The sequence below is a fragment of the Contarinia nasturtii genome, unplaced genomic scaffold, assembly GCF_009176525.2.
Source record: "Contarinia nasturtii isolate CC-2019 unplaced genomic scaffold, AAFC_CNas_1.1 Cnas_scaffold_695, whole genome shotgun sequence".
NCBI classification, from domain to species: domain Eukaryota; kingdom Metazoa; phylum Arthropoda; class Insecta; order Diptera; family Cecidomyiidae; genus Contarinia; species Contarinia nasturtii.
In genome coordinates, this window is record NW_022198046.1 from 5164096 (window position 1) to 5192061 (window position 27966).

Consider the following 27966-nt stretch of genomic DNA (forward strand, 5'->3'; position numbering starts at 1 on the left):
CTGTTATGTATGTGTTTTCTGCACGTATGGAAAAGCAATTTAATGTAAATTTTTGCTGCAGAAAAAAAAAGCAAACAAGCAATATGTTGTTTGATTTCAATACGTATTTTCTTTTTCATCACAAATTTAATGAAAAATTGAAATGGAAAAAATTGGAAACAGGTTTGATCTGTCGATTTTCATTTTGATATCATTTATTCAGGTTTTTTTTTTTGTTTTTGTTATTCTTTTGCAAGGATGAGAGGATTTGTTAGTGAAACTCATTTTGTGATAAAGAATGATGTTCTGATAAAATCGGCACTTCTTTTCAAACACGTGTTATTGGACTGGTTGTGATGTAATTGACGTTGAATACGAACACGTTTTGTTTTGATGATATGGCAAAAGAAAGTATACTGTTGATGTTTATTTCAGAAAAAGTGCAAATGAAATGTTTTATCAGCAAATTATTTATCGTTAAATTGAAATGAATGCCATCATTCTAGTATTACTATTAGAAAAATGGTAAAGTGTTAATGTGCGTGAATTGTTCATACACATATATATTTCAACTCTTGCAATAAAATTGATGTTTATTTCGTGATTTTATCGTGCACATTTCAAACGACTTTTACAGTGCTTTTTTATGAGTTTCGCGCAAACATTCAGACAGAAAAATGACAGACAGAGAGGATACACTTTTTGAGTTGTTTGCTATCATTTGGTTATACTTAAAGTTATGCTTGGAATTCAACTCATTCCTCTCTTCCATTCCTCTTCTCTATAGCTCCTTGCATCTATGCGCCTTTCTTTGTCTGTCTTCCTCCCAACCTATTTCTCTACCTCTCTCTTCTACTAACGTTCGCTAAAATCGAACACATTGTAAACATAGTCCGACAGCAACTTTGAATGACATTTTCAAAATTTAATGATGCGTAATGTAGAAAAATCAATTTCATTTTTTTTTTTAGCTCATGTGTTGCGTCTTGAGTAGAACTTCTTTGAAGTTAGTCTAATTTGCTATAAGTGCTTTCTTTCACTGTTTATAATGTCATCAAAATGTGTATTAATTGTGCAAACGTTTTACCTTTTATTATTTCTTCGAATTTACCGAATTTGTCAACATTTTATTGACCTTTTTTTAAAAGTGAATTGAACTAATCGAATAAAGAATTTCACCATCGTCGTCGATGTGCTGTCTACGACACGTTTGATATTCGAATATAAAATATATTATCTGTAATAAATTTAATAATGAGGAATTGTAATTTTCCTACTATTTTCTATTTCACAGGGAAATGTTTACATTATTTATTGAATGTTCAACAGCGTTCGTTGAAAACCGTTCCAAAAATTATTATTATTACTTCGGCAATCATTGTTTTTTTTTAACAACTTGTGCATTGGTTTATAAGGCAATTTAAATACTCATATAGGCTTTTATATGTCTTGAATTTCTATTTTCTCTCATTTATTTTCCTCTCTCTCTCTTTTCTTCAATCTCAAAATCATAGCTTATTATATGTAAGAGATAAAACAAATGGGTCACTTACGTTGCGGGTCGATTTTTTTCGTCTACTTTTTCTTCTAGCAGTCAGGATGATATAGTATTAATTTTCATTATGCATGGAGAATGCCAAATGTGACATGGAGGCATTGAGTATTGGAGGAATGGAGGTAAACTTATTAATTACTTTGACATTTGTGAGGATTTTCGAGACGATTGGCGAAAATGTCTTCGTTCGGTGGAATTTTCTCCTTATGCATTTTATCACGATAGGTTTCAACTTCTTTAAAGACGCGCAGTAAATTGCCACCCGCCAGTTTGGTGAGCTCTTCAACAGTCCAACCAAATCCAATCAGTTCAGCAAATAAGTTTGGATATTTTGAAACGTCTTCAAGCCCAATCGGTGTGCTAATTGAATAAAAAAAATCAAATCCAATATAAATTATTGAAACCATTCTCTCAATCCCAATGTGTTGTGATTGTTGATCAAATGTCGATTAGTTATTTATCCGTCAAATGAAAAAAAGTATGGCAAAGCGCAACACATTTGAGTGAGTTGTTGGTGTTTTTTTGTTGCTGTTTTGCTCATTGGCGCTCTTACAGCGTTCAAAACTGCATTAATAATTCAATGCATACTTACTAGTTAATTCCATCGTATCCCGCACCTAAAAATATTTTTAAATTGTGATTTTTCAGTACTTTGAAAAAACTGCATTTTTACTATTTTTCAACTCACCAATACCGATATAATCTGCACCTGCTACTCGTTTAATGTGATTCAAATGAGCTACAAAACGTGCAAATGAAATTAACATTTTGAAGAGACAAAAGACAAATACATACTCAATTAATGGTTTCATCAGAGTTTATATTAAAATGAAACAGTAAAAAAGCGTGCGAAAGTGAGCGATAGTGATTTCAAACAACAGCAAAAAAAACTGGATGACATTTCCTTTTGAATATAATTTGCATTGACATCTTTACACCCCATGATGTTTTGTATACGTACCTATGGCATGATTAATGGTTGCATTTTGACCGCAACTCAAAAACATTGAATAAAAGTTTAGCATAATTATTCCTCGATTTTTAACGAGCGACTTAAGTACCGAATCTTGAACGTTTCGACTCGAATTGCACATTTCATAAGCAGACGAATGGGAAAATATCACAGGAGCTTGAGAAACAGCGATTGCATCTCGCATGGTAGCCATGGATACATGCGATAAATCAACTATCATACCGAGACGATTCATCTCTTTTATGACACGCTGCGGGTCGCAACAAACACGCCGGAGCACAAATAGAACAAGAAAAATATGGTAAAAAAATGAAAGAAAAAAAAACATTGGCGCATTTCAACTGTACAATTAACTGTCAGCAAGTAGCGAAGACAAGCACAGAGAAAAAACAAACCGAGTGAAATATAACACTTACTTTTCCAAAATCAGTGAGACCATTGTGTCGTACATCGAATTTCGGTGCATCAGCAAAGCTACTATCGGCCCACGGTGTGTGACAGGTTGATGTCAATGTCATATAGCGTACGCCAAGCATGTAAAACATTCGCAATACGGCCAGTGATCCGCTAATAGAATGTCCACCCTCTACTCCAATCAATGAACATATTTTATTGTCTTTGAATGCATTCTGGATATCTATGTATGTGCGAATGAAATCGAACCCGAAAAACGGAAACCATTAATTAAGCCATCAACCATTTAAACATGTGTTCGACATTCAATCTTTTGCATTTCGTACTCTAATGCTACATTGCTCTATTCGCAATATATAGATTGCATATCTAGTTTGACTACATGTTTTACATTGAAATAGATGAACACGATGTGTTCGATTAATAGGCGAAAGCCTCGACTAACAAACTAACAACTTGCAATTTAAATAAATTACCTTCCGCTGAAGTGCATATAATCAAGTCCTTCGAATATTTATCCGTGAGCCGTATTATTACGTCGATTTGTTCCAACGTTAGCTGAACGGCATCTTTATTAATTCAAATATTAATTCAATTATAATTGTATACCAAGTATATTTCGAATTGTACCTCACTGAATATAATTGTACCACGTTTTTTTTTTCGAATTGTACCCACATTTTTCGAAAAAAAATTTTTTTTTTCAAATATTGGAACTTTTGTATGGGAGCCATACTCATTTTTGATCCGATCATCTTGAAACTTTCAGGAAGTAAAGTACATTTTAGGTACAATTATTATCAATAATTTTTTTTTTCTTTTTTCAAAAATATCATTGAGTTTCAGTTTTACCATTCTGTCGGAAAATTAAAGTATCCTAAAATTTGAACTTCAAACGAGTATGGTACAATTCAAAAAAAAAAAAAAATAATGGTGGTAAAATTAAGTAAGTGAGGCTTATCCCATAAACTTCTTGAAAATCAACTAGAATAGTGTTGTTTAGCCTAGTCCAGCCTAGACAGATTGCGACATGACCACACATTTGAATATACACACCTTTATACTGCGCTTCGCAAGGTACGTAAGCCCCGTAGAACTAGATCATCCATATATATTAGACAAACAAACATTTGAGTTTAATTTTTAAATGTAATTTCTTAATTGCAAACGGGTAGAAAAACGAACGGAGAACGGAGTGTAAGAGAAATATAAAGAGACACGTACCTGTGCAGAAACTCGTCCTTCTTTCATTCGCTGTAAATCAGTGTGAGACCAATTTGATGATGACCATGGCGGTACATTTTTTAAATCGGCATCAAAATTAAATTCGGACAATTGATTGTGCACAAATTTTCGAATATTATAAGGCAAATCATTATGTGCGTCAATCAATGGAACATTTTCTAATAGAGTATACGCAGCCTGCAGTCTTTCTTCATACGAGGCGCCTGTTTAACAACAAACAAATACAAAAATAAAATAACTCTTTGAAAATATACTGAATGTGCGGTTTTTGCGAATGAAGTGATTTGAATGGCAGTTCGGTTGACCGAAAAATTCGTTTCAAATCATTTGTAATGACGTCGGTCACTTTACACAAGTTTGGAATTGATTTTGGACATTACCCTTTTTTTCACGTCATTCTCTTTCTATTTTAGCCCATATTACATGTTTGCATGTATACATGTAGCAGAGAAGCTCAATTTGAAACTCATTCCCGAACAATCGAAATGAAAAGATTTATTGACTGCCATTTTAAAGCGATTTCAAAACTATATGTGTACCATTTACCCCCATCCTCCCACCATCACAAATGCACACATTCACATCAGCATACCATTATACACACAAGGAACCACATATAAACTATTCGTATTCAATGCGAAAGTGTGTGTGTCTGCATTTGAAATGCGGAAAACAAAAGGAAATATTGCGAACAATTTTGATGATATGGAAAAGTTTTTGGAGAAAATGAAATAACGCGATAAATCATCTCATAAACGAAATAAATGGATTTCTAAGTTGAATACAATACGCTTGGCGTCAGACGCGAACATCTCCGAAATGGCATGCCGAAATTTATTCCAATAAATATCTATATACACATGACGCGTCGATGCAGTTAAATTTGGGGCATCATTTTATGGACACATTTCACCTTTGCTACTCGACGATTTTTCACAGGCACACATTAAATAATTTATACACTCACACACACAAATTTAATGTATAAATATACAATTTTATTGATGATATAATACTGACCAGATGAAACACGAAGTGCTAGAGGAACTGCAACAGATGCTGCGCCAAGTATTAGCAATATAGAAGCTATCGCCATCCAATGCTTAGAAATATCCCATTCTGCTTTATTGATTTTATTGTTATTTGGATGTTTGCGTGTTGAGAAATGTGCGAAGTGGTGAAGGGGCGAAATTGCGAGTCATGAGCACCGAAAAACGAAAGCCATTCCGAAAACCGAAAAGAAAAACAGAGAAGAAGGGAAAAAATAATATAAGTAAAGAGCGAAATAAATGAGTTTGTACAAAATATATCGTTTTGTTATTAGACTCTGTTTTTTTATTGTTATATATTATGGTGTGTACTAATTCCCATCGCCCACAAACAACTGCCACACACCAACATTCAGAAATGTTTATCGGTGTACCACCTCGAAAAGTTTTCGGTGTTAAATGCATGCGGAATTATTATTTTTATTATTATTGTTTTGTGTTGGTTGTGTGTATTATTTAACACTTACTTGAAATGTTGGAGCTGTTTGAGCTACTTGAAGAGCCAATACTTGGACACTGACTTCGATGCTTCCAAGGTAATTTATAGTTTTCGCTCGAGTGGTTCGGTAACAATACAGAATCAAATGTTGTACTATTATTGTCCATTTCACCGTCGATATTCTGAAAATGATAATATGATGAATTCAATTGTTCGCTATTGCTTCGTTTGCTTCGGGCTGCTTTATGCGAACGCAACGAATCGTATTTTAAATTCATAGCCGAGCTGCTGTTACAATGTCGACCAAATCGTGAGCTTCCGCCACCGTTGCAACCATTTTCATTTCCAGCCACAATCGATTGACTGGATGCACGAAGTGCTGTGACTAAATTGCATGTGCTGGCATGTACACTTTGGATGTCAGCCAATGTGCTGTTCGTCAGATTGCTCATTGATGGCCGTACGATTGGATTACGTTGTAATTCACTAACATCGATTGGTATTGGTTGATTTTTCAAAACCAGCTCACGATAAGTCTCTGCGTCAATTGAAAACGATTCGAATGGCATTCGTTTTTGATGGTCGAACGATGAGTCTTTCGGATCCAACGATGGAGCTGCATTACTGCGACAGATTCGTTTTAGCGTTGCATTCAAATTATTCAATGCAGGATACTGATGCATGTCTATGGATGTGATTTTATTTTTCTGATTATTCAAAATATCGGTCAATTTAAATCGGGTTGCATCACAGGCGACGACGCCACCACCGCCATTGCCACGATTCGTTTGCAATTTTGTGGTTGAAGATGCTTGCAGATGGTTGCCCACATTTGCAGATCGTGCCTTTGTACCCATATTTGAATCATTGTGCCGAAACGATGCAGATCTTCTATTCAACACTGATGGTGGTAATGGAATCGATTCAATCATATCTAAATCAGGGTCAGCCTGTTTGTGTTAGTACCGAAATACATAAATAAAAAAAAGGATGTCATATGTTTGTTTCAGTTCGTTTATTTAAATGAAGTTTAACTTTTGTTAGCTCGCCGACACTCATACACTAATTACGACGACACACAACAAGAGCGATACAACAAAAGCTTTAAATACAGTGAACAAAGCATTTTATTAACTTTTCGATAAAGTTGCAACGAACAAATTTAAACGAAAAATTGCGTTCGCATACATTAGTTGTCTAAAGTTATAAGTCGCGAATAATTACATCATAACCTGATAAGTGAAGAATGAACAAAAAATAAAATAAAATATGGGCAATAGCAGCAGTGCGCATACATTAAAAATGTTCAAACATGCACAAAAGTTAAACTAATTTTTGCTCCTTTTTTACAGCTAATTTGTTTACTGCGTTAATCAGCGATGTCGACCATTGCCGTTGTGCAAATATGCGATATTTGTTTCATCGAAAGAAGGACAGAGTGAGAGGAAGAGAGATAGAGAAATGAGGTGAGTGAAAAAAAACCTCACTTTGTTCATTCGTCGATGCGATATTTTTAGTAATTTTACGAAACTTAAACGCATTTTCTGCAATAAATTGGCAGCAGGCACTGTTTTTTTACGTTTTTTATGTGCTACTTTATTCGTTCGAGCGAAATGAACAGGCTCCTAATTTTATTTTATTTTGTTAACGAATGAACGAACCAAGTCACTTTATGAGGGGGAACAGAATACATATTCACTGAAATGAAAGCATCGTTTTTTGTGATAAAAGCATACATTTGCAGAAAGCACAAAGCAAATATTATTTATTCGGAGTATGGTTTTATGCAAAATTTGAATGAAAATACCGAAAGGTAACGGTAGAGGTAGAAGAGAAACTAGAAAATGGAAATGGCTTTCAGACTAGTGAATATTGACTGTAAAAGTGATGACCCCAAAAATCATTTCATAAAATAGATAGGATTCAGAATCGCATTTTTTTTCTCATAGAAACCAAAAAAACGTGCATCATTACTATATTTTATTTCATTTTTATGCACCAAATTAATTGTTTTACACTGTAATCAGGCTTTTGTTCAGTCAGTTCTTTATGTGCTAAAAATGTATACGAGAGGGATAGAGCGAGAGAGAGAGAGAGAGAGAGAGCATGGACGGGGTTTTTTGCCATCTTTATTAATTGAAAAATTAATTGAATAATGAATGAAATATTAATTAAAATGACGATGAGAAATCACCTCGCTGGTTCGTTTGTAAATGTTGGAAAAATATTGCAATATCTAACGATTCAATTGGCGCAAATTGTTTCTGAAATGCTGGAGCAATGGTTTGTGTGAGACTCGTGCATCAGTGAATTGAATGGTTGGCTGGTTTTGGATAAAATGGGAGCGTAGTTACATCTTCGAACAAAAATGGAAATTCGCGGTAATTGACAATCATTTGCAAGTTTGTATTATACGAAAAAAACACGCACATACCGAAGCCACCACCTCAACAATTTAATTTGTGGTAATTGAGTGGCAATTTTGTAAAATAAAATTGACTTATTACAAATTCATTTTACAACATTACCAAATTTTACTTATTATCCCAACCATCATTTCCATTACATGCTTTTTCCGGCATTTTATAATATATCCCTTACTTTTCTATCTATCGTGGAATGATCAATTGGTTTTTGTTCAGTCGACATTCTACGACCTTTTTATTGTTGTAATGTGGTGTGGGCGAGAAATTTGAAAACTTTTCTCAACAAGGAAATTGGTGTGTACCTAACATAATAAATAACAATAGACAATTGTTTTGCTTTTGAATGTGACCATTTAGAAAATAGACGCTTTATATATAACGGCAACGAATTGCTTATTATTTATATATTTTCTAGGAAATTTCCCAAATCAGATCATACGTATTGTGCCTGTGTGTGTGTGTTCGAGAGAAGTGTATTGATTTTATTTTAGTATATGTTGAATGCCGTTTTAAAAATATTCAATTTGCGCGCATCCACCATCGATTTACTACACATATTATTTGTGAAAATACACACACTCTTCCTCTCATATGAATGATGAACCTGATGAATTTTTCAAAGCATGTACGGATGCTTTGCTATTATTTCCGCATGAAAACTCGTGCAAATTACTCTCTATCGATTATGACCGCGTGCTCCAGCATAATAATTGGAATATGTCACGTCGTCAGGGGGTCTAATCAAAAAAGAGTTCGAGAATATCCATGCTCTCATCGGTTCATTGGAATTCATGTAACTATCTATCTTTCTATTCAAGTTATAGTCGAGAGAAATAACTGGATTCTATAAAATAACATTGTAGAATAAAAACTTTTTCCATTAACGTGTTGTTGCCTTTACTTTTTAGTGAACATGTTTTGTCTTTTTGACAAACGGGTATGGTTTTTACCATTTGGTCACAGCCATTTTAACATTTAATAGACGAAGTCAACGCTGTCATGTCTGGAGAAAAAGAGTAAAAAAAACTGTCATGATCCAAATGACAATGATTAATCTCCACTCATTAAGACGCAACATAACATACTACTTTTGTACACCAAACTTTTTTCCCCCATTTTTTACTCTCTCTCTCTCTCTCTCTCTCTCTCTATCTCTCTCTCTCTATCTCTATCTCTCTCTATCATGCGTCGTTGAACGAGTTCATGCCCTGATGCATGAGTTTACCTTTCGCTCAATTATAAAATGTGCTGAAAATTGTGTTTAAGTTTCAGATCAAAAAATTCAAACATCAACATAAAAAAACTATGCCAAATATTTATTATGCAGTGTGTGCATATTTTGCCCGAAGTATTACTTTTAGCCCACGTTCTGCAAACGAGCAAAAGTGAAAAGGTTATAGATTCACTACGAGTAGTGTGAATATAGATAAAAATAGAAGGATCAGGAGCCAAAAAAAATTCACACACAAATAAAACCTAATTGAAGATGAATGATACCAAGTGAAAGTTGTTTCTTAAATTAAAACAAATTCGTTTTACGTGCACTAAGTTTCAAAACAAAGGTTCAATTGAAATGAAGAACTATGACATGGGCAGCCTGTGTGCGTGTGTGTGCGTTTGGACTGTGAATGAGTATCGAATCGAAAGAGTTTACAAATAAGAGATTTATAGTGCCTGACCCCAAAATGTGTGTTCGTATATCATGCTAGAAAGTTTTGTTGATATTGTACACACTATTTTATACAAACACCCAAGACCACTACGATCGAAAAATAAGAAGAAGAGCGTCCAAGGAGAAAAAAATTAGCAACCGAGATAGGGCACATGAAATTGTTTGACGAGAAACATTCGCACAAGCCATAAATTATATCTAATGCGACTAATGATGTTGCCGATACCAATATGTGTGCGCAAATAAGTGATACAAATGGACGTATACGAGTATCGAGAGCAAAGGCGATAGAGCTTATGTACTGTTTGAATATAGAGCGTAACCACGCGAATACAAAGTTAACAACCACATCACATACAAAAACAAAACGCGGCGCACACACACACATCAACTAATTATGAATGAATGATGGAAATGAACCGAACATAACAGCATAACATAACAATCTCAGCATAGAACAACAGCAAGAACCCACCAACAACGCGAAAGCCAACTGGTACATGTGTAATTCCATCAATTAAAAGTGATGAGCTTTTTAATGTGGGAACACCGTGGCCGCGCACTCATTGCTATTCTATATGTATATACGTTTTCTATTCATGTGTTCTCTGTTCTGTGTGCATTTCACAACTCTAAGGATATGGAATTGTGATATAGTACAAAAAACACACACAAACAAATAATGTTTATATTGGTGCTCCGAAGTGAATTTTTAATAAACAATTCAAGCGGATGGAGCAGCATGAGCAAAAAATAATAATAGAAATGAATGGTGGATAAAAAACATACACGATGTAGGCGAAAAAAAAATGAAGTTGAAACGTTTTTGAAAAATAATAATCTTTGCTGGGAGCATTTGTTTGCCTGAAAGTATATTTGCCATTTGAAAGTTTTTATGCAGAGGTTAACTTGTGTACTTTTTCGTACCGATGTGCGTTTGAATGTAGTAGCACAACGACTTTTTACTGTAACTGTTACCTATCATAGTAACAATAATTACACAACAAGTACGAAAGTACACAACACACTCAAATACACACACAATGCGCCGCACATGTTTCATCGCTTTTGTACAATCTTTTAGCATTATATTTTTTTGGTGCTTGAATTGCTCTCTTTTTACGAGCGCTCTCTTTCTGTACCAACTGTTTCCAGCATAGAAAATGAATATGAATCAACGTTAAATCATCCCGCGATGCCCGCGGTATACTAGCTGCAACTACACACACACATACCAGCGGTGGGTTTAATGTGCAATCTCCTTCTCTTTTTGCATACTTATTTTTGTACGTGTGTTTGAGTGCATGTGAAGTAAAGTCTAGACTAACATTGGTTACAACTCAAGTGGTTCAACACCATCAGAACACCAACACCACACGCTTCCCCAAAATGGGAATGAACTTATATTCCAGCCCGACAAAAATGAGCAGATGCAACTTTAAAATACTTTCTTTTCATTTATATTGATGCAATGGTTGGTTGATGGTTATTTTTTTTGTGTGTGTGCGTGTATGTTGTAAACGAGCGGCAAACCAACGCAAAGAATAAAAAAACACAACATTGAATCTTTTCATGCATTTTTATTTTATCAGTATAACTTTTTCATCTCGAGTTTTGTATTCTCATTCAAAGTTTGTGTAATATTTTCAATGCTTATGAATAAATGACTTTTTGCGATAGAACATGAAACCATAGATTAGAGTTTCAGATTTCACACTTTGAAAAAAGTGCAACGCTGAATACACGAAACAAAAACAACAACAACAAAAAAAATTATTACTCTATGCTCGATAAAAAAAATGGCAAATCGCGTACAACTATACACAATTGCACATTCAATTCTTGTGTTTGTACTGCTTTGAATGTGTTTTGTGTATGCTCAAATCCACTTTATGAATTCCATTTGTGCGAAGATTAATATTGAATGGGAGCTAACTAAACACCATTTTGAACAAAAAAAAATTTTTATGAAAGAATGATAATAAAAAAGCGATGCAGTAATAAAGCACACACATACACACAGATATATTCATGGGGCCATTGAATGCAGAAAATACAAAATACACCACCAAAACGAGCAACAGAACGAGAAAATGTGAAGAGACGAGGTGAATTGTATTCGGCAACATTAAATGGCAAGATGTTTAATTATTTCAACTTTTTTCCCTCAATTCGTTCAGTTTTCATTTTATCATCACAACAACTCTAAAAAGCGAATAGTTTTTAGTAGTTTTCTGGTTATAGCATCCGGTTTTCCGGAAAATTTCAACATATATCATACACAAAAATATTACAAAATAGAAATGCTGTTGATCAATGTACATTTTAAAATCCCAAAAACTACACTCAATTTGATGCAAAAACATATCGTATGAATTAATAATTTTTTTAAAAATATGTTTGAAGTTGATCCGACCGAGTGTTTATCATTAGAATTTTGTTACTTTTTTGCCAAAATTCCACATAACATTTTGACAGTATGCATTTAAATGCATACAGAATGGAAAAAATAACGTATTTTTCCGAATGTTTTGCCATACTTTTTTTTTTTGGATGCACAAAACACCTAAGCCTGAATGGTTGCCAACGATTTTACGATATGATACACAGAGAAACATCTATTTGAAATCGATGACACATGTATAATGAAATTATGAGAAGAAACACAAATCAACATATTTTATGTATAAGCTCCCCACACAAATAAGCGAATGAGTGATGCTACGCTGAGCATCGGAGCGTAGCATTACTAATGCATTTATTTATGTGCAAGAAACAACAATAAACAAAAACTTGTACATACACCCAACACGTATTTGGCAAAAATTAATACAATAAATTGAACACAAACAAATTTTTATCCACTTCATGCGGTTTTTGTGTGTAGGACAAGAATTTTTCGGAATTCTTTAACATAAAAAAAAGTGAAAGCGATACAGTTGGCAAAATAGAGTTTATTTTTGGTTGCATGATTTGGTGCATTGTTTGAATGATTGGATTTATTCCAGTTTTTTTGCTCACAAAAATTGTTATACTTACCCTTGCTTTAGTCTTTTTTTGTCGTTTTTGTGATTTTCGTACGGTTGAATATTTGTAAGTGTCGACGGTGCGAAAAGGGTTGAAAGGATTCGTTTGAATGCGATAATTAGACTAGTTGTGTTAAACATTGGTTTGTTTGTGTGTATGTGTTCATTCAAGCATTTTAAAGGGAACGGTTGAACCACGCAACATGGGCATTGGTATTTAGATTTGCAAGCGGAAAAAGCGTGAAATTGAATTGTGTGCATCACGTAAAATCGGAAATAAAAATATGGTAAGTATTCGTGATATGATCATTTAAAGGGAAATAAACGGTAAAAAAATACAAACAAAAAACACAAAAAGGTGTATCGATACAAAAGCATTGTCCAAATATATTCGAATGGTATGTGCTTTTCATTTTGTATTTTTTTCGCTTGATAATATTTAACTGCAGTGAAAAAGCGATTGTGATTAAATGAATTTTAGATGCAATTTTAATGGTTTTCCATGTTTAGAATTTCAAATGTGGAAAGCAAAAATCTAGAACAAATGATGATAACAAAATTTTAGCTTTTATAAAATTGACACACTTACCGTTTCATTTAAATAATTATTTCGATGCAATTCATGTTTGTCACCGCGGTCCCGTTCAAATTTATCAAGCAACGATGTTGAGTAGTCGGTTGTTGGTCGTGCGGTTCGTTTTGGCATCGATGTTGCTGTTGGAGCAGCTGCAGTAGCAGCGGTTGAATGGGATTTTATGTTTCTTTTCTCGATACTGCAACGTGGATTGCACTGATAAATTGAATTTCGTAATTGTAGATCCATCTATTTTTGAATTAAAAATTGAAACGAAACTTGACATAACGGATACGTTGCATTGTTGATATCAATTTTGAGTGATTTGTTGAACTTTAATTTTGTTACTTTCCACAAGTTTGAATTATTTATTTACCCGATTTTCAACCTCCATATCGACAATACTATGTCATTTATGTTATACTATTATGTAATATAATTCGGTTCGATAGAAATTTTTTTGAATAAATTACCTTGATTTCGGCATCACAACAACATGTTGAACTATTTCCGTAGCTAATTGTGTCGAAATTGTTGAAATTCGATTCGGAACGGCTAAAATAAACTTCTTTTTGCAGTGCTCCCATTCTGGTCAGTGTATGTAACGTAGCTGAATCGGAAAACTGACTGCATGTATCTAAATTGTCTAAACCTTGTATCAAACGGGATGGCATTTTTATACTCTAAGTTTCGATATCACTTTCCTTTTTTCCGTTTTTTTTTTCAGTTCAACTCCCTTTCTCTGAAATTGAATAAAAAAGAGAATGTTTTATTGAAAGTGGTATATTACGTTAATGGTACTTCACTAATTATTGAAATATGCTGAACATTTCCATGAACTTTTAGGTTGTCATCACTTTTTTTCACTCACACACTCAATCATCGATCCCCCATTTAAATAGGCAAACTTGTTTAAAGCGAAAACAACGTTGAAAATTCCGATTTACGTGCATATCTATTCACTTTAATTACATCCACTGTGTGAATGATGATGATACGTATTTGCTGCTGGATTTATTTGCTGTGAATTTTCGAAATATGCCACCTTGGATTTGTTTTAGGTTTAAAGCCCCATTGCAAATAAGCGCATGCATCGACAGACTCTGTCGACAATCTGATTGCTCTCACTAATTGATTGGCATGTTGGAAAACAGTATACAATCAACGCGTACCAAGCATACGGGTTGATGAGAAAATGAAGTGCAATTCGAAAGTCACGAAAAAAAATATATATGAACGTGTAAAGCGTGCGATCCAAGAGAGGCGAGTGAACGAGAAAAATATAAATAATAGGATATATGTCGAAATGGGGAGAGTGAACAACATGTTGCGGTTTTTTAAACATGTCTCACGAAAATGTGTATACACCACGAGAGAAGCGTGTTGTTCACTGATTTTCCATGTTAAATATTTTCATAGCTTCGACCATATAGCATAGAGAAAAAGAGAGAGAATAACTAATCTGGTGAACAACTGAACAACTTGCACCTGATAACTTTCCCCATTTAACTCGAGTGCAATGAATAGTCTACTCAATATGCATTGTGCATACACCAACCATACAGACACTACTCGGTGAAGAAGTATCCTTCTTTTTTTGCATATAAACTTTATTATATTATTGAATCATTCATTCTTTTGTTGGTTGACTATGTTTAGCTTTTTATCGCTTTATTCACGTAAAAGATACAATACAATGAGTGAAGAAGCTATCGAGAAAACAAAAAAAGATTCTGTGGTTTTTTGTGTGTTCTCATAAAACCCCAAATGAATTCTATCTGTTTGTTACTTTTATAGATGCTTTTTTTCACCAGGACTATTGATTTCCATGTAATAATGTAAGCTGAGAACAAAAAAAAAAACGCAGCGAGAATCAAGATTTTTCATCTTACAGAATTCCCGCAATCCGGCTGTTGTCAAAGTATTTCACAGCAACGTGTCTCTTTTTTTCGGTTTGATGTGTACAAAATGCAAGTCAGGCATACGTTCAGGTGAAGCTTAATGTCGAATTGGATCACTTCCTGCTGGTTCGGTTGAAAACATGCCTCGAGCCGCAAAACATTTTTCTTTTGTAAAATTTTATTTCTATATGCTTCGCATGTAATTGGAAATTCGCCGGGATGTAGGGATGTTTGTGATTTTCACATTCAAAACTTAAAAATAAGGAAATTGCTTTTTCGATTCGCAATGTTTGTGATTGTTATTTTCTGATTTTTGAAAAGAATGTTTCAAGATGGAAATGGAGTTTTTGAATGATAAGAAGATTCAAGTCTTGCAAATTGTATTCAATTTGCACGTAATCTGAATGGATGAATCATAATCGAGAGCGCGTTATCTTTGTATTGCAGCGAAAATATTTCGAATGATTCGGCTTTTTCTTCTCACTCCCGTTCCCCGTTCCTCATAAATGATCATTGATATAACGACTCTGACCTGGCACTTTTTTATTTTAACGCATTTGTTATGGGTTACAATTCGAATGAATGGCCTGATTACTTGGGGTATATAGACAAATTTTTTGGGTGTCTGTTTCGCAAGAATAATAATAATGGCAAGAAATTTTTAGCATCGTTAAAATGATTTGTCATGCTGTTTGTAAAAGACTGCGGGAATTCAATTTCTCGAACTTGAAAGTAGGAAGAGAACGACATACCACCACACACGCCCAACACGAAAAAACACGAGCGAATAAATTGAGTCGAAGGATAAGCAACTTTTGCCGTTTCCACGTTATTCAAAATGATAATTGTTGTGAAGATATGTGTGTGTGCTCCATTTCAACAGTTGAGATTTTCTTTTCTCAACAAAAACATTCTGCTGCTCCTCGTCTACTTCTTTAAAGAAAATGGCATTTATGAAGTGGAATAAGTTTTGCGAGTTCCAAACGCCAAAACGAGGATATTGCAAATGATAAATTTTAACTGCCATAAAACGATTCCATATTACACAGAGGGCACAAACAGTTTTAATTCTGTCTCTTTGCAAAACTCAGTTTCCGTTGAATTCTACCGATTTCCCGTTACTTTTTTTTCCATCCCTTCTCTCTGCTGCCAGATGTTTTTTCGCCATGCTACTCTATGGATATGTGTGATTGTGTGTGAGCACGTTAAGTTTTGCTTGTTGCTCAATTTCATACAATGTGATCCTTTTCGGAATATTTATTCTCTTCGGAATACACATTTGACTGTCGCATAGACTCAAGAATTTTCATTGTAATTATATTATTTGAAGTGTGTGTGAGAGAGAGAGAGAGAGAGAGAGAGAGAGAGAGAGAGTATGCCATCGCTGCATGGCCTCAAACTTGCGAAATGCATATTAGAAATTCCTTTCGTATAATAAATAAAGCTTCTTGATTATACCATTCGAGCATATTCTCTTTCTCATTCTCGGTATTTTGTGTATATTTTTTTGTGTCATTTGAATTGAAAATGTCGCAAATAAAATCGTATACAAAATTATATGTTCAAGATTGAAAGCGTATTTCAAAGTACCAAACACACAACCTGTGTGCGCTCTTTTTTTCGGTTTAAAATTTAATTTTGTTTGTTATTCGGAATAAACCGAATGAGCAGAGCTGCTGACATAAGACAATTGAATATACACAGATATAACACATTCGAAACGGATGAGGGTAATCTGTGACACGAATTTATGTCGACATTACGGCTGTGAACAGGTTTACAGTAGTGATGATGTTGTCGTCGACGTTGTCGGGTGCACCAAACGACTCAAACCAATTTAAGATTACAAGCAAATACATGTTCAAAACTTGAACGTGAACTATACATACACCGTATCAGCGACAGAGGGGTTGCTTCATTTTATCAACAGTTCACATCGTAATAGACTTAAAATCAAATCGAAGAGTGTGAGCGAGTGAAAAAGAGTAGATATAAACTAACATCACAACTTTGCTCAAACAAATTTACGAATATTTTTCCGAGAGTCGGTTAAAACTGAATTTTTCATGCCACTCCGAGTGTCTCGCATTTTTTTCTCGTTCTTCTGTTTGACTGGGCTCAAAAATGCAATGCAACCACATTATGCGGGATTTTTTGGCTACCCCCCACCACTTCGTCGGAACAAAATTCATAAAATCGATTTTGAAGTCTTATTGCACTTTGGACCCGTCACGACGAATAAGCAATAAGACTCAGATGCAGTCTGACTGAACAAAGTCGAGTTGAGTGATTGCTTGAATGCCATCGCATCAAATCTATGGTATGTTGTACAGGCATATCTATTAACTTAAATGAATTGGAGGGGATTCGAGGCTTGCTTCATTCTGAAAATTTACGGTTGCCAAAGCCGTTGTTCTGATTGAACATTTCATTAGTCTCATTTAGACATTGAATTTATTTTGTCGGCCCAAAAAGCTTTGCAATCTATGCACTAGTCATATATTTCGCACCATTCAATGGATAGAACATTCCAGTATTGTCTATTCAATCAATCAAGCACGTTTAAAACAATATCGTTGTACGGAATATTTGAAGAGTTCTTAAATGTTGCATAAAAGATGCATAAAAGTTACGTCGATTATATGCAAAGTAACGTTGTACAATTTCAAGTAAACACTTGAAAATTTCATTCGATATTCAGTTGTGTACGTTACTTGAATTTTATCATTTGACGATGCCTGAAATTAAAGCAAACCAACAATCCAGTTTGATTCCATTGTGAAAATATGCTTTTGGAGCAACAGATAACATTTAGTGGATAGAACCAATACATTCATTGAACGTTTTCAATGTTCTAACCATATTTTGTGTGCTACGTTGTACGTGAACATTTACATTTCAACATTCTCATATGTATCAATATTGTACTGCTACTGTTATCTTTTGCTATTCTTTTCAACAAAGACCGACGAAAATTCTCAACAAAGACTAACGAAAATCATGTAATTTTGGTTGCGTTTTTTATGTGTGGATGCTTGCAAATTGAATAAGTAATAAACTGTCTTCTACAGCCGCACCAACAGCCGTTTGCCATATATTTTTTCCCTCTTGGCATCGCATAGCATATATGTGACGTGCGCTTTATTCTCGGCATGTACATCTCACGCTATAAATCTGTACATATTTTGTTTCTATTCATTTTGAGCCTTTTATTGTTATGGGTTTGACAGTCTTAAAAACCGAGTGCATGACATAACTTGCTTAAGCGAATAAGAAGAAGAAACAGACTACGACGACGCAAAGTGGTAATCGTAGGACGATGTCGACAGCGGATGTAAACGCGCGCGCGACGAAGACGACGACAACAAGAGACGTAAGTCAGCCAAAAACACATTAAGACAAGTTATTTCTTTTAATGAACATGGTTTTTTATTTTAGGGAAGAAAAAGAGACAGCAACAGCAGCAGCAGCGTCAAGAATAGCGACAAAAAACTTATGGTTTTCTTACGACAAAACCTGAGAGCAAGAGTACATAATGGCATTGATGATGAAGGAGCAAGTGAAAAGAGCAACCCATTTATCATCTGCTTATGTATCGTTGAATGTGATGTCAGAAAAGGTTGTTATAATCGTGGTCGTGGTTTAAACATAGAAATATGCTTGCTTCATTTCGCATTCAGAACAAGTTTCAAACAACCGATTCCATTGTTCTAAACATTAAGCCGTCTGTGAGAAAGACGACGATGAAAAATATTTCGAATGCAAAAGTCAGCAACAGCAGCAGCATATTCGATGTCGAATTGATGAGGGCAAGAGCCGTAAACGGGGAATGAGGAGAGCCAAGTGAATTAGAGCCAAAAGATGCAACTTTTACTCTAATTTTTCATCTTGAAATTCTTGATGTGTGTGTGTATCGTTAATTTTCTCCTTGTAACTTATTGCCACGCTTCAAAACCTGATAAATGATGTCAAACTCATTATAGAGTATGGATCAATCTATTCATGAAACTTGTAACATTTGTGTCGCTTCGAATTCTTATACTTTTTCTTCCTCTCTCTCTTTAATTCATGATGTGCGCGATACAAAAATGAGAAGAAACACATGTACAAAACAGAGAATGGTAGAAAGAGAAAATTTCCATTAGCTATGTGCTCTGGTTATTTCCAAATTCAAATTAAATATGACGGTCAAAACACGTTCAATAAAAGATAAAAGTTTGTATTTTGTCTGGCATTTCAATTAAAGATCATCTTTATTCATATCAAATGAGGGGCTCTTAAAGCTCGTTCCGTTTTTTTGCAATGTAGAAATGGTGCTGCTTCAAAAGCCACTTTTGATTTACGTCATTCATCACTTAATAATTTCTATTATAAATACATAAACACTACAGTCAGGTTTTATTTCCGTTTCTGTATGAGCTTTTGCCTTATTGTTCTTATTGAATAATATGATAATGGCATCGTGTGCTTCTCTTTCTCTCGTTGTTACTAATATTGGTTTTTATTTTGCATTGTAAATTCTTTTTGCGCATTTATACAATTCTATTTGCACTTTTGATGCTCGTGAATTGTGCAAAAGCATCGTTATCGTAAGAAAATTGGTTGAAAAACTCTGGATGAACATTTTTCTCATTTCCTTCATTATTTCAAGTGTATACGAGTGTTTGGTTATTTTTTTTCCCGAAAACTATGGGGATATTGTTTGGTAGCTCAATGACTCTTTCAATTTTACTTTTTTTTCCTTCGCTCAATTGTTTTCTTTTTACTCTCGCTAATAAAAATTCAATGAAAACAATAAAATGAGAATGAATGAACACTTGAAAAAAAGAATGACCGGAAATAAGGGAAGAAATAATTTCCCTACCAATGAAACTTTTAACATCTATGTGCTTAAGTGTGAATTATTTCGTGGAAAAGTCCGTTTTACGAATGTATACGATGATTCTGTCATGGGTATTGCTCTTTTTTCTTCTCCATTCAGAGTTTTCTCAGGTTTTCTTGTCAAATAAAAAAAACGGCAATGCAGTCATTGTGAAAGACCTCACCACGATAACGTGTAGTGAAATTGGGACGACGAATATGAAATCTGAACGAATGAAAAAAAAGCACAGAAGAACAAAGTGTTTATTTCAAATCGTATTCGGTTTTGATGTTGAATTTTTCGTATTAAACGGTTCGGATGCTGTTTCATGTGCATTTTTCTTTCCTTCGAAACACGACTAGATACAAATACAACGAAAAAAAGAAAATTATTATCAATCCGGACTGTTGGCAGAACTGAAGATTTTCATATAAAATAGTGTAATATCGCTATTTCTATGCACATAAACAGCGACAAGCGCTTCATCATGCAGTATCAGACACATTATAATAGATCAGCTTAACATCTATTATCTTCGCATACGTTATTTAGTATCAACCGCAGCCATAAAAATAACTATTACCCTGAAATATGTATTGTCGCACAGTATCAATAGCATCGAAAAGGCATACTTAAACTATGGGCAACACACATTCACAACACGGTAAAGAGCAATGTGTATGAGGATGAGTGTTATGATTCTCGAAACGGGAAATTGTTTTAAATGAACTAGAAGTCCTTTGTGGCACTTATATCTGCATCGAAATGGGCATAACTGGACGTCGGATGCCCATTGCACAGGCATATAAACTTTAAACTTTCACCGGAGAGCCATTGCTTTTGCCGATGCGATGAGAATGTGTGTTGGCGTTTAAGATTGAAACGGGAACAACCGAAAAAGCCTATATATGTGCCGATGTCTCTTTTGAACTATTACGATTACACTGTGGCCTGTGTCAATTCTCTGATGAATGGAAGCAAAATGCCCCAAGTTCATTCGAATGTGTAATAGAATAGCTGCTGCTGCTGAGGCTGCTACTGTTATTACTGAAACACAAGAATTCACGAATCCCACACGGAATATATCACTTCCACACGTATACACACAACAAACACACGCGTATCAAAATGACAACAAAATAAATGAAAAGAAAAAGAGCAGAGAACAAACGAAAAAAAAAAATGTGCAATTGTACCGTGTGAGCAATGTGCGAAAAACGGAATGTAATCGTAAAACAGAGCATTACATTCGTTCATTCATTCGTTTGCCGCTCAGTTAACATACAGGTGAAATAAAAGAACCGAACCGACGATGTACAAAACGAATGAACACACAGCGTGTTCAGACAATGGTGGCAAACAAAGACAAAAGCTCTTATCGTGATTTGAAAAGCGGCGGCAAAATTTCGGTATCAAGCAGCCAACATCTGAGCCATTTCTATTCATTGTGTACGAGTGTATGCATGTTTTATGCGTTAGTCAAGTGGCAATGATGAGAGTGATAACAAAACCGTGATAAAACACTGGAAAGGCCCAAAATTTGAAACAATTTCCAAATTAATTATTAAAATTCCTTTTTTAATTACGAAATATCTATAGGGGCTGCGTTTAACGTACGAATTTCGCTCAAATTTTGTAGTTCATATCATATTCATAAATACCTGAATGATATTCACGTACATTTGAGCCAAACATTGCATGAATAACAATCAAAATAAAGTTTATTTAATAACCAATTTTTGGCTTTAGAATTAAAATGATAAAATCGGCGAGCAAATAAATTCGCCAAAAATGAAGCGAAATGCTTTTCAAAGAAGTGCTAATTTATCCACACAGACTGAATTCGCCTTTTGTGTGTACGTGTGTTTCTGTGTGGCTTATGAATTATTTAAAAACCGTTTTAAATCGTATCTTTATTATGTTACATTCACTGGCATAGACCGACTGGTATCATCAATATTTCTTCTGTCATAACTTCAAAGTTCAAAGCAAAACTCAAAATTAATTTGATGATGAATGAACGGAGCGAATGAATTTCATATTCTACCACGAATTTTGCGAATACATTTACAGTCATCCAAAATGATTAAATGTGTCTTATGGTTAGTATTTCGCCAAACGAGATGAATGAAGGGATGAATCAGCGAACGAGCCAAAAAAAAAAATAACACATAAAAATTGAGGGCTTACATTCTTTAGCACATTGCGATGTGACAAGTGAAATTTATGCTCAAGAAATAACGCAGTCTTATTACATCTTATCCCTTTCATTTAGTAGAAGAAAATATAAATTCGGAGCTTTAGTTTTGAAAGGATTTCCAAAAATGAGTCGAAAATGTGTCGGTAAAGGATTTTTTTTTCTTCCTTTTTTACAACTGGATTTCTACAGTTTCATTTCGATGTAGGAAATAAACGTATATTTTTCAATCGTCAATTTCATTTTCCCCGTGTGTTTTTGTTGTATTTTACTTTGTGCCAAACATTCAATTTAAATGCATGCCAAATGTTTCGTACACAATTTCACATTCACACATTCAGCGTGAAATGAATTGTAACGTCGAAAATCAATTCTCTGATTGCATAATACCTCGATCGGATGCAGGTGCGAACGCAGAGCCTGAAGCAAACTATTTATATTACGGCAAACGTTAAACCAGAAAAAATTGTATATGTGGCATGTTTTTCCTTAAATTAAATGATTAAAAGTTGTTTACCCGAAAAAAAAAAGTTCGATTAAGTAAATGTGCCACAAGCAGTTATTTATATCAATATAATCGAAGAAAAAAAATATAACATTTTTGTTTTTGGTTTCAATTTTGACATTGTTAAACAAACGAAACAAAGTTGCTGTATCCATATGAATTTGGTGGAAAAAATTTCATTTCCGAAAATCGTTTAACGTGGCTAAAAAAAACGGAGAAGAAGTACAGCGAGTGCTTATTTTTAGTTGTGACAACTGAAGAGCTGAATCTGTATGAATGCAACCGTGTCAACGTGAATTTGGTAATTACTTTCACTGACGAATGCATTTTTTGTTGCACTCCTTTTGACTGGATATGTTTCAATTCCGCTTAACATTAAAGCAATAAAATCGAGAAAACGAGGAAAAAAGCCAGTCGCATGCCAACCAAATAGTTCCTATCGAAGCAATGAGAAAATAATGGGTTTTTCCATTTATTAAAAGTGTTGATAAATGTTTCTTGCTGAACCAAAGACACACACACAAAAAAAAACTTCGTTTCAATTTCCCTTAGTTTGGGTTTCAATTGAACATTTCACAATGGTTTTTGCCCGATTTTCGATTTTTCTATTATTTAAGCGAAGCATTCCTTTCTTGTGTTTTTTTTCATCCCTCTTCATTTGTTAGTTCATTCGCTCGATCTTTTTTTGCATGCAAAATCCATTCTTCGCCGTAATATAGAGTGTGTATTTTGCACATGTGTGTGTAGGTTTTTGTTTGTTTCATGCCTTTTCAAATCTTGCATCGAATCTGTATATATTTTTCGGGTTTCACAGAAAATGTTTCAATATTTTTCAATTTACGCATTGCCAGTGGTAACATGGCGCAAATATCAGCACAAAGCGCAAACTAATGCTATGAATTTTTCACAAAATAGCATTGTATGTACGAGCATGAAAATCTCATTTATCGAAAAAGAGAAATCAAGAAGCTGACGATTTGAATCTGTCACCTACACACACTAAGCACATGAGCATAACCACTGGCAATAACCCACTATTATGAATGTTTGCCAGTCTCAACTTGGTTGACTTGTCGACAGTTTCCAGAGAGCACAATGTGTTTGAAATCGGCATAAAAGTTCAAACACAAGAAATGATTTCAGAATATATATATGGGGATGAGTGAATGAGAGCGAGAAATGAGAGGGACACAAAAAAGTGAGCATGTGTCGTGGTGTCTGTATATGCGTTCGAAACAGTGCCAGATTATCTACACATCGGGACGATCTCATGTGCACATAAATTGTACATACGATTTGATATACATGAACGGTTTCATAATACATATATGCAGAAGCAAAAAGAAAAAAAAATATATGAAGAAGAACGACACACTGGCAAGCATATTGCAGACACGATTGAGATACATAAAAAGCAAATGTGTGCCTTTTGCCAGTTTTTAGGTATATTTTTTTTGTTTGCCTCTTTGCTCACATCAAATTCGGTCATGATTTTGTTCTTGCAGTGGCTTAGCGCTTAAGATTCCATTGTGTTTATTATGTATTTATTCTATTTTTTTTTATTTTTTAATAACATGTCATTGAATCTTGAATACTTCTAAATATAAATGTGCTATAATACAAATACAAATACAATATTCATCTAAACCACAACACAATATCACCATACAAATTTCGATCGAAATGAAAGCGAACGAAGAAAAGAAAAGTCATTCCGTAGCATTGGATAAATTAAAAAAAAGAACGTCTTTCAACTTCCCTTCGTATGTGTGTCATTCAGTCGCACGGTGTGCTGTTTACCTTTACATTTCTAAATAGTAGACCGAAGTAATATGTACAATCGCAATGCTTTTTTATCTCTCTCTCTCTCTCTCTCTCTCTCTCTCTCTCTCTCTCTCTCCATTTATATACAAATATATTAAATGTGAGGACTGTAATATGACAGTATATAGACATTTGTCTCATCGACTATGATATCGTTATAGTAAAATGTAATCGAGTAAAGCGCACTCATCTTTATGTCAGTGCATAGGAGCAGAAGCTGAAGTCGCAGCAGCACGTGTAAGCAAAACGTTTAGATAAAAACGTATGAAGAAAAAGCAAGATTCTTTTCTGCCTGCCACACAGGCTGTGTTTGGCTCTTGAGTTTGTTTGTCATACTTTATCGAGCGCACACAAGACATCATCACATCGACCGGAATACGGACGTTTTCTCTTCTTCTTTCATTTTTTTTTTTCGTTAAACAAAATCTTATTGGCTATACGTAATATGAAAACCAAACAAAGGATGTGCCACTGCTCCAATCGCATGAAAAACACAAAAAGATGTTTCCGCTTCTACTCGAAGAAAGAAGCAGCAGTACAAGGGAAAAAATTGCCTATTTACCTATGCTCAGTGGGATAAGAAAAAAAAAACAAATTTTATAACATCCCAGTGGATGTTATTTATTCGCTTTTATTTCATTAATATTCTTCACAGTCTTTATGTTGAAAAGCACTTACAATTATCTGTCTTTGATTTTCAAATGAGAAAATCGTGAAAAAATATAAGAGCTTAAAAAAATGATATCGTCCACGGGGTTTACTTACCTACAGATTATTATGCTGACTACACTTCACCTAATGCAATTCTGCTCAATTGTCGCTTTGATGATTTTTCGAACTCGGCCAAACAGTATGCCTCAATACACTTTCTTTCTCTCTCTTTTATGTGCTCGCTTCCGTGTGTCCATCCACCAGCATCCACCTCGAAATCCGTCTTTCAATTTGTTTGAAAAGCACAGCTTCTCATATAATTCGGTTTTTATTCAATATGAATAAGGTATAACCTATAATCCGAAATCAAAACAGAAAACCAATTAAATTATACGCAACATTTGTATGGAAATCCAGTTTTAATGAAGCAAGAAAAATAATAAAATAATACGCTGAGAATGGCAGAAAGCATCCAGTTCAATGCAGATTATTTTTAATTTTAAATCGGCACACAAATTCAAATTGAAATCAACTCGAATTTATCACGTTATTAGCGAGTGAGAGAAGGACGACAGTGAAGCGTGAAGCAAACAAAAAAAAAACTGATGTAAAATCGAGGCAAAGTACAGTGGTCGTGCCATCATCACATTTCGAATGGGGTGTCAATGTCGCTTTTCTTTTGTTTCATTTTTTGCGTGACAAGATAAAATGCACACGAAACTGTTTGTCTCGGCAAAAATTTCATTTGCACGAGCCCACTTATTTCGACTTGCTATAAATTGAGGCGAGATTGAGAGCGACAAAGATGACGACGGTGCACGCTTATGTCGCTTATATTGCGTCTCGTGCTAAACTCTCTTCAGCTTCTCCAATATTCACTGCAGACATTTTACCACTTGAGGCAATCACTTTGAAATTGGCGTGCTCATCAAAAAATGTGAAAACACAAGTGGAAGGGTAATGTACGCATTCAAACAATTTGTATTTAACGGATTCATTTCATGGTTCAGATACATATACACGATATAATATATATATACCATTGTCAATACGGTGCCATCGTTTTGTTATCGCATTCGGCCAATTATTTGGAATGCTGTCACGGATCATTTTCACTCTGTCTGTGTCACTCTCTCTCTGTGTGTGTAGATTTTTTCTTCAAAATGTGTTAGAGATAGAGCGGATGGGATGTCAATGCTTTTTGTCGTCGCTCGCCTACGCCATTCGGTCAAAGAATAATTCGGCGAATTACGCTTTCTTGAGTGTTTTTTTTTCTCTTCTCTGTCTCTATCTAGCTCCTTTCCCTTTTCCAGATAATAAAAAGAGCGAATGGGAACAAAATAAAAGAAATCCCAGAGAAAAAAAAGGTTTTGCTTGTCGTGATTGTAAATTGGCTCTTTTATTAGGAAAAGCAAACGTGCGAAAAATTACAAAGTGCTTTCATCGACGGTGTTGTGTTTTTTTTTTCATTTCTCTCGCTTTCTGCAGTATAGTTTTTTTGTGAAAAACATCTGTAAAAGTTTTGGAAATGCAGAAGTAACCAAGATACTCGGTAAAAATGTTCAAGTAAAAATCCTTAATAAACATTTCATTTATTCACACTCAAAATCACTCGATGTTGGCAATAAAAAAGAAAACAGAATCAACGACACATTCCCTTGCCATTTGACGTGCGTATTTCGTTCTGCCTTTAAACTTTTATTAGTATCGAAATTATTTCGTACGATTTCGTATGAGAAAAAGAAAGAATGAATAAAGCTACAATTTTAGTATCGTTCACGTTGACTGTATGTGCTAGCCAACTTTTCCAGATGAGTGCAATGGACTGAATTTAAAATGTGAACAGAAAATGAGCAAAGCAAGATGAAAAAAAAACAGCAACTTTTTATATATGTATCGACATTGACATGGAACAAAGAACTCACTTGAAAATTAATATGTAAGTTGAAAGTGCGAAGCGATTAAGCTTTAAACCATTTTATGTGCTTGTGACAAGTAATAACACTATAAAAATCGAAAACTTTATTTTCGTGGAATTTTTTTTTCGGTTTGAGAGGAGGACGCTTTCGATATCCAAGGCCGCGATTTACGAACTGAAGTGTTATACGTGATTTTCCAGCTTTTATATGCACATCGCACCACAATATGACAGAAACTAACCAACATTCAACTCTGTAGAAAACACGATTTCGGAGAACTGTTTCTGTGTTTCAACTGGTTTGCTGCTTCTGCTGCACAAATATAAGACACACATGCTCATTGAGCGAGCGCACAAATCACAATGGCACACATTTTCACCGATTGTGTGTCGCAGAGGATCGAAAAACTTTCGGTGTGATGCTGTAATGCTCCTTCCACATTTTCAAATGGATAAAAATATCTTTACGGTAACAACGCATTCACATCAATGTTAACTGCTGTGGCTGAATTTTTATTGGAAATAGTGTCGCTTTAAAAGTGATCAGAGATACATTTTTTATGATTTGCGATTTTTTTCAAACATTTTTTAAAAATAATTTTCCTCTTTTCATGTGAAATCTTGAATCGAATGAAACCTTTTCTAGTGAAACAACCTCGAAATTCCGTCGCCATAAATGTTTTGCCCCTTACAATACAGGAGATTTTACAACCATCCAACAGAAAATACACAGAATGATGCTGAATCAAAAAAAGCG

At 34.5% G+C, this 27966-nt stretch overlaps 1 protein-coding gene across 5 annotated transcripts; it reads right to left on the bottom strand.

Moving 5' to 3' along the window:
* Window positions 1-133: 133 nt before the first annotated feature.
* On the bottom strand, window positions 134-27535 carry LOC116340976. Of its 5 annotated transcripts, none has more exons than XM_031767768.1 (15): window positions 27217-27535; window positions 25406-25644; window positions 13826-14094; window positions 13368-13601; window positions 12792-12803; window positions 5683-6604; window positions 5187-5288; window positions 4146-4369; window positions 3978-4017; window positions 3398-3490; window positions 2924-3144; window positions 2496-2757; window positions 2223-2273; window positions 2127-2151; window positions 134-1894 (listed from the first exon to the last, which is right to left on the bottom strand). In XM_031767768.1, exons 3-15 carry the CDS (start codon window positions 14024-14026, stop codon window positions 1666-1668), a joined length of 2616 nt encoding a protein of 871 aa, XP_031623628.1. In that variant the 5' UTR covers window positions 14027-14094; window positions 25406-25644; window positions 27217-27535; the 3' UTR covers window positions 134-1665. The 5 variants fall into 5 exon arrangements, with proteins under 5 accessions (XP_031623628.1, XP_031623627.1, XP_031623625.1 ...); XM_031767767.1 differs by having other exon boundaries at window positions 5187-5285; window positions 12792-12902; XM_031767765.1 differs by having other exon boundaries at window positions 12792-12902.
* Window positions 27536-27966: the final 431 nt, after the last annotated feature.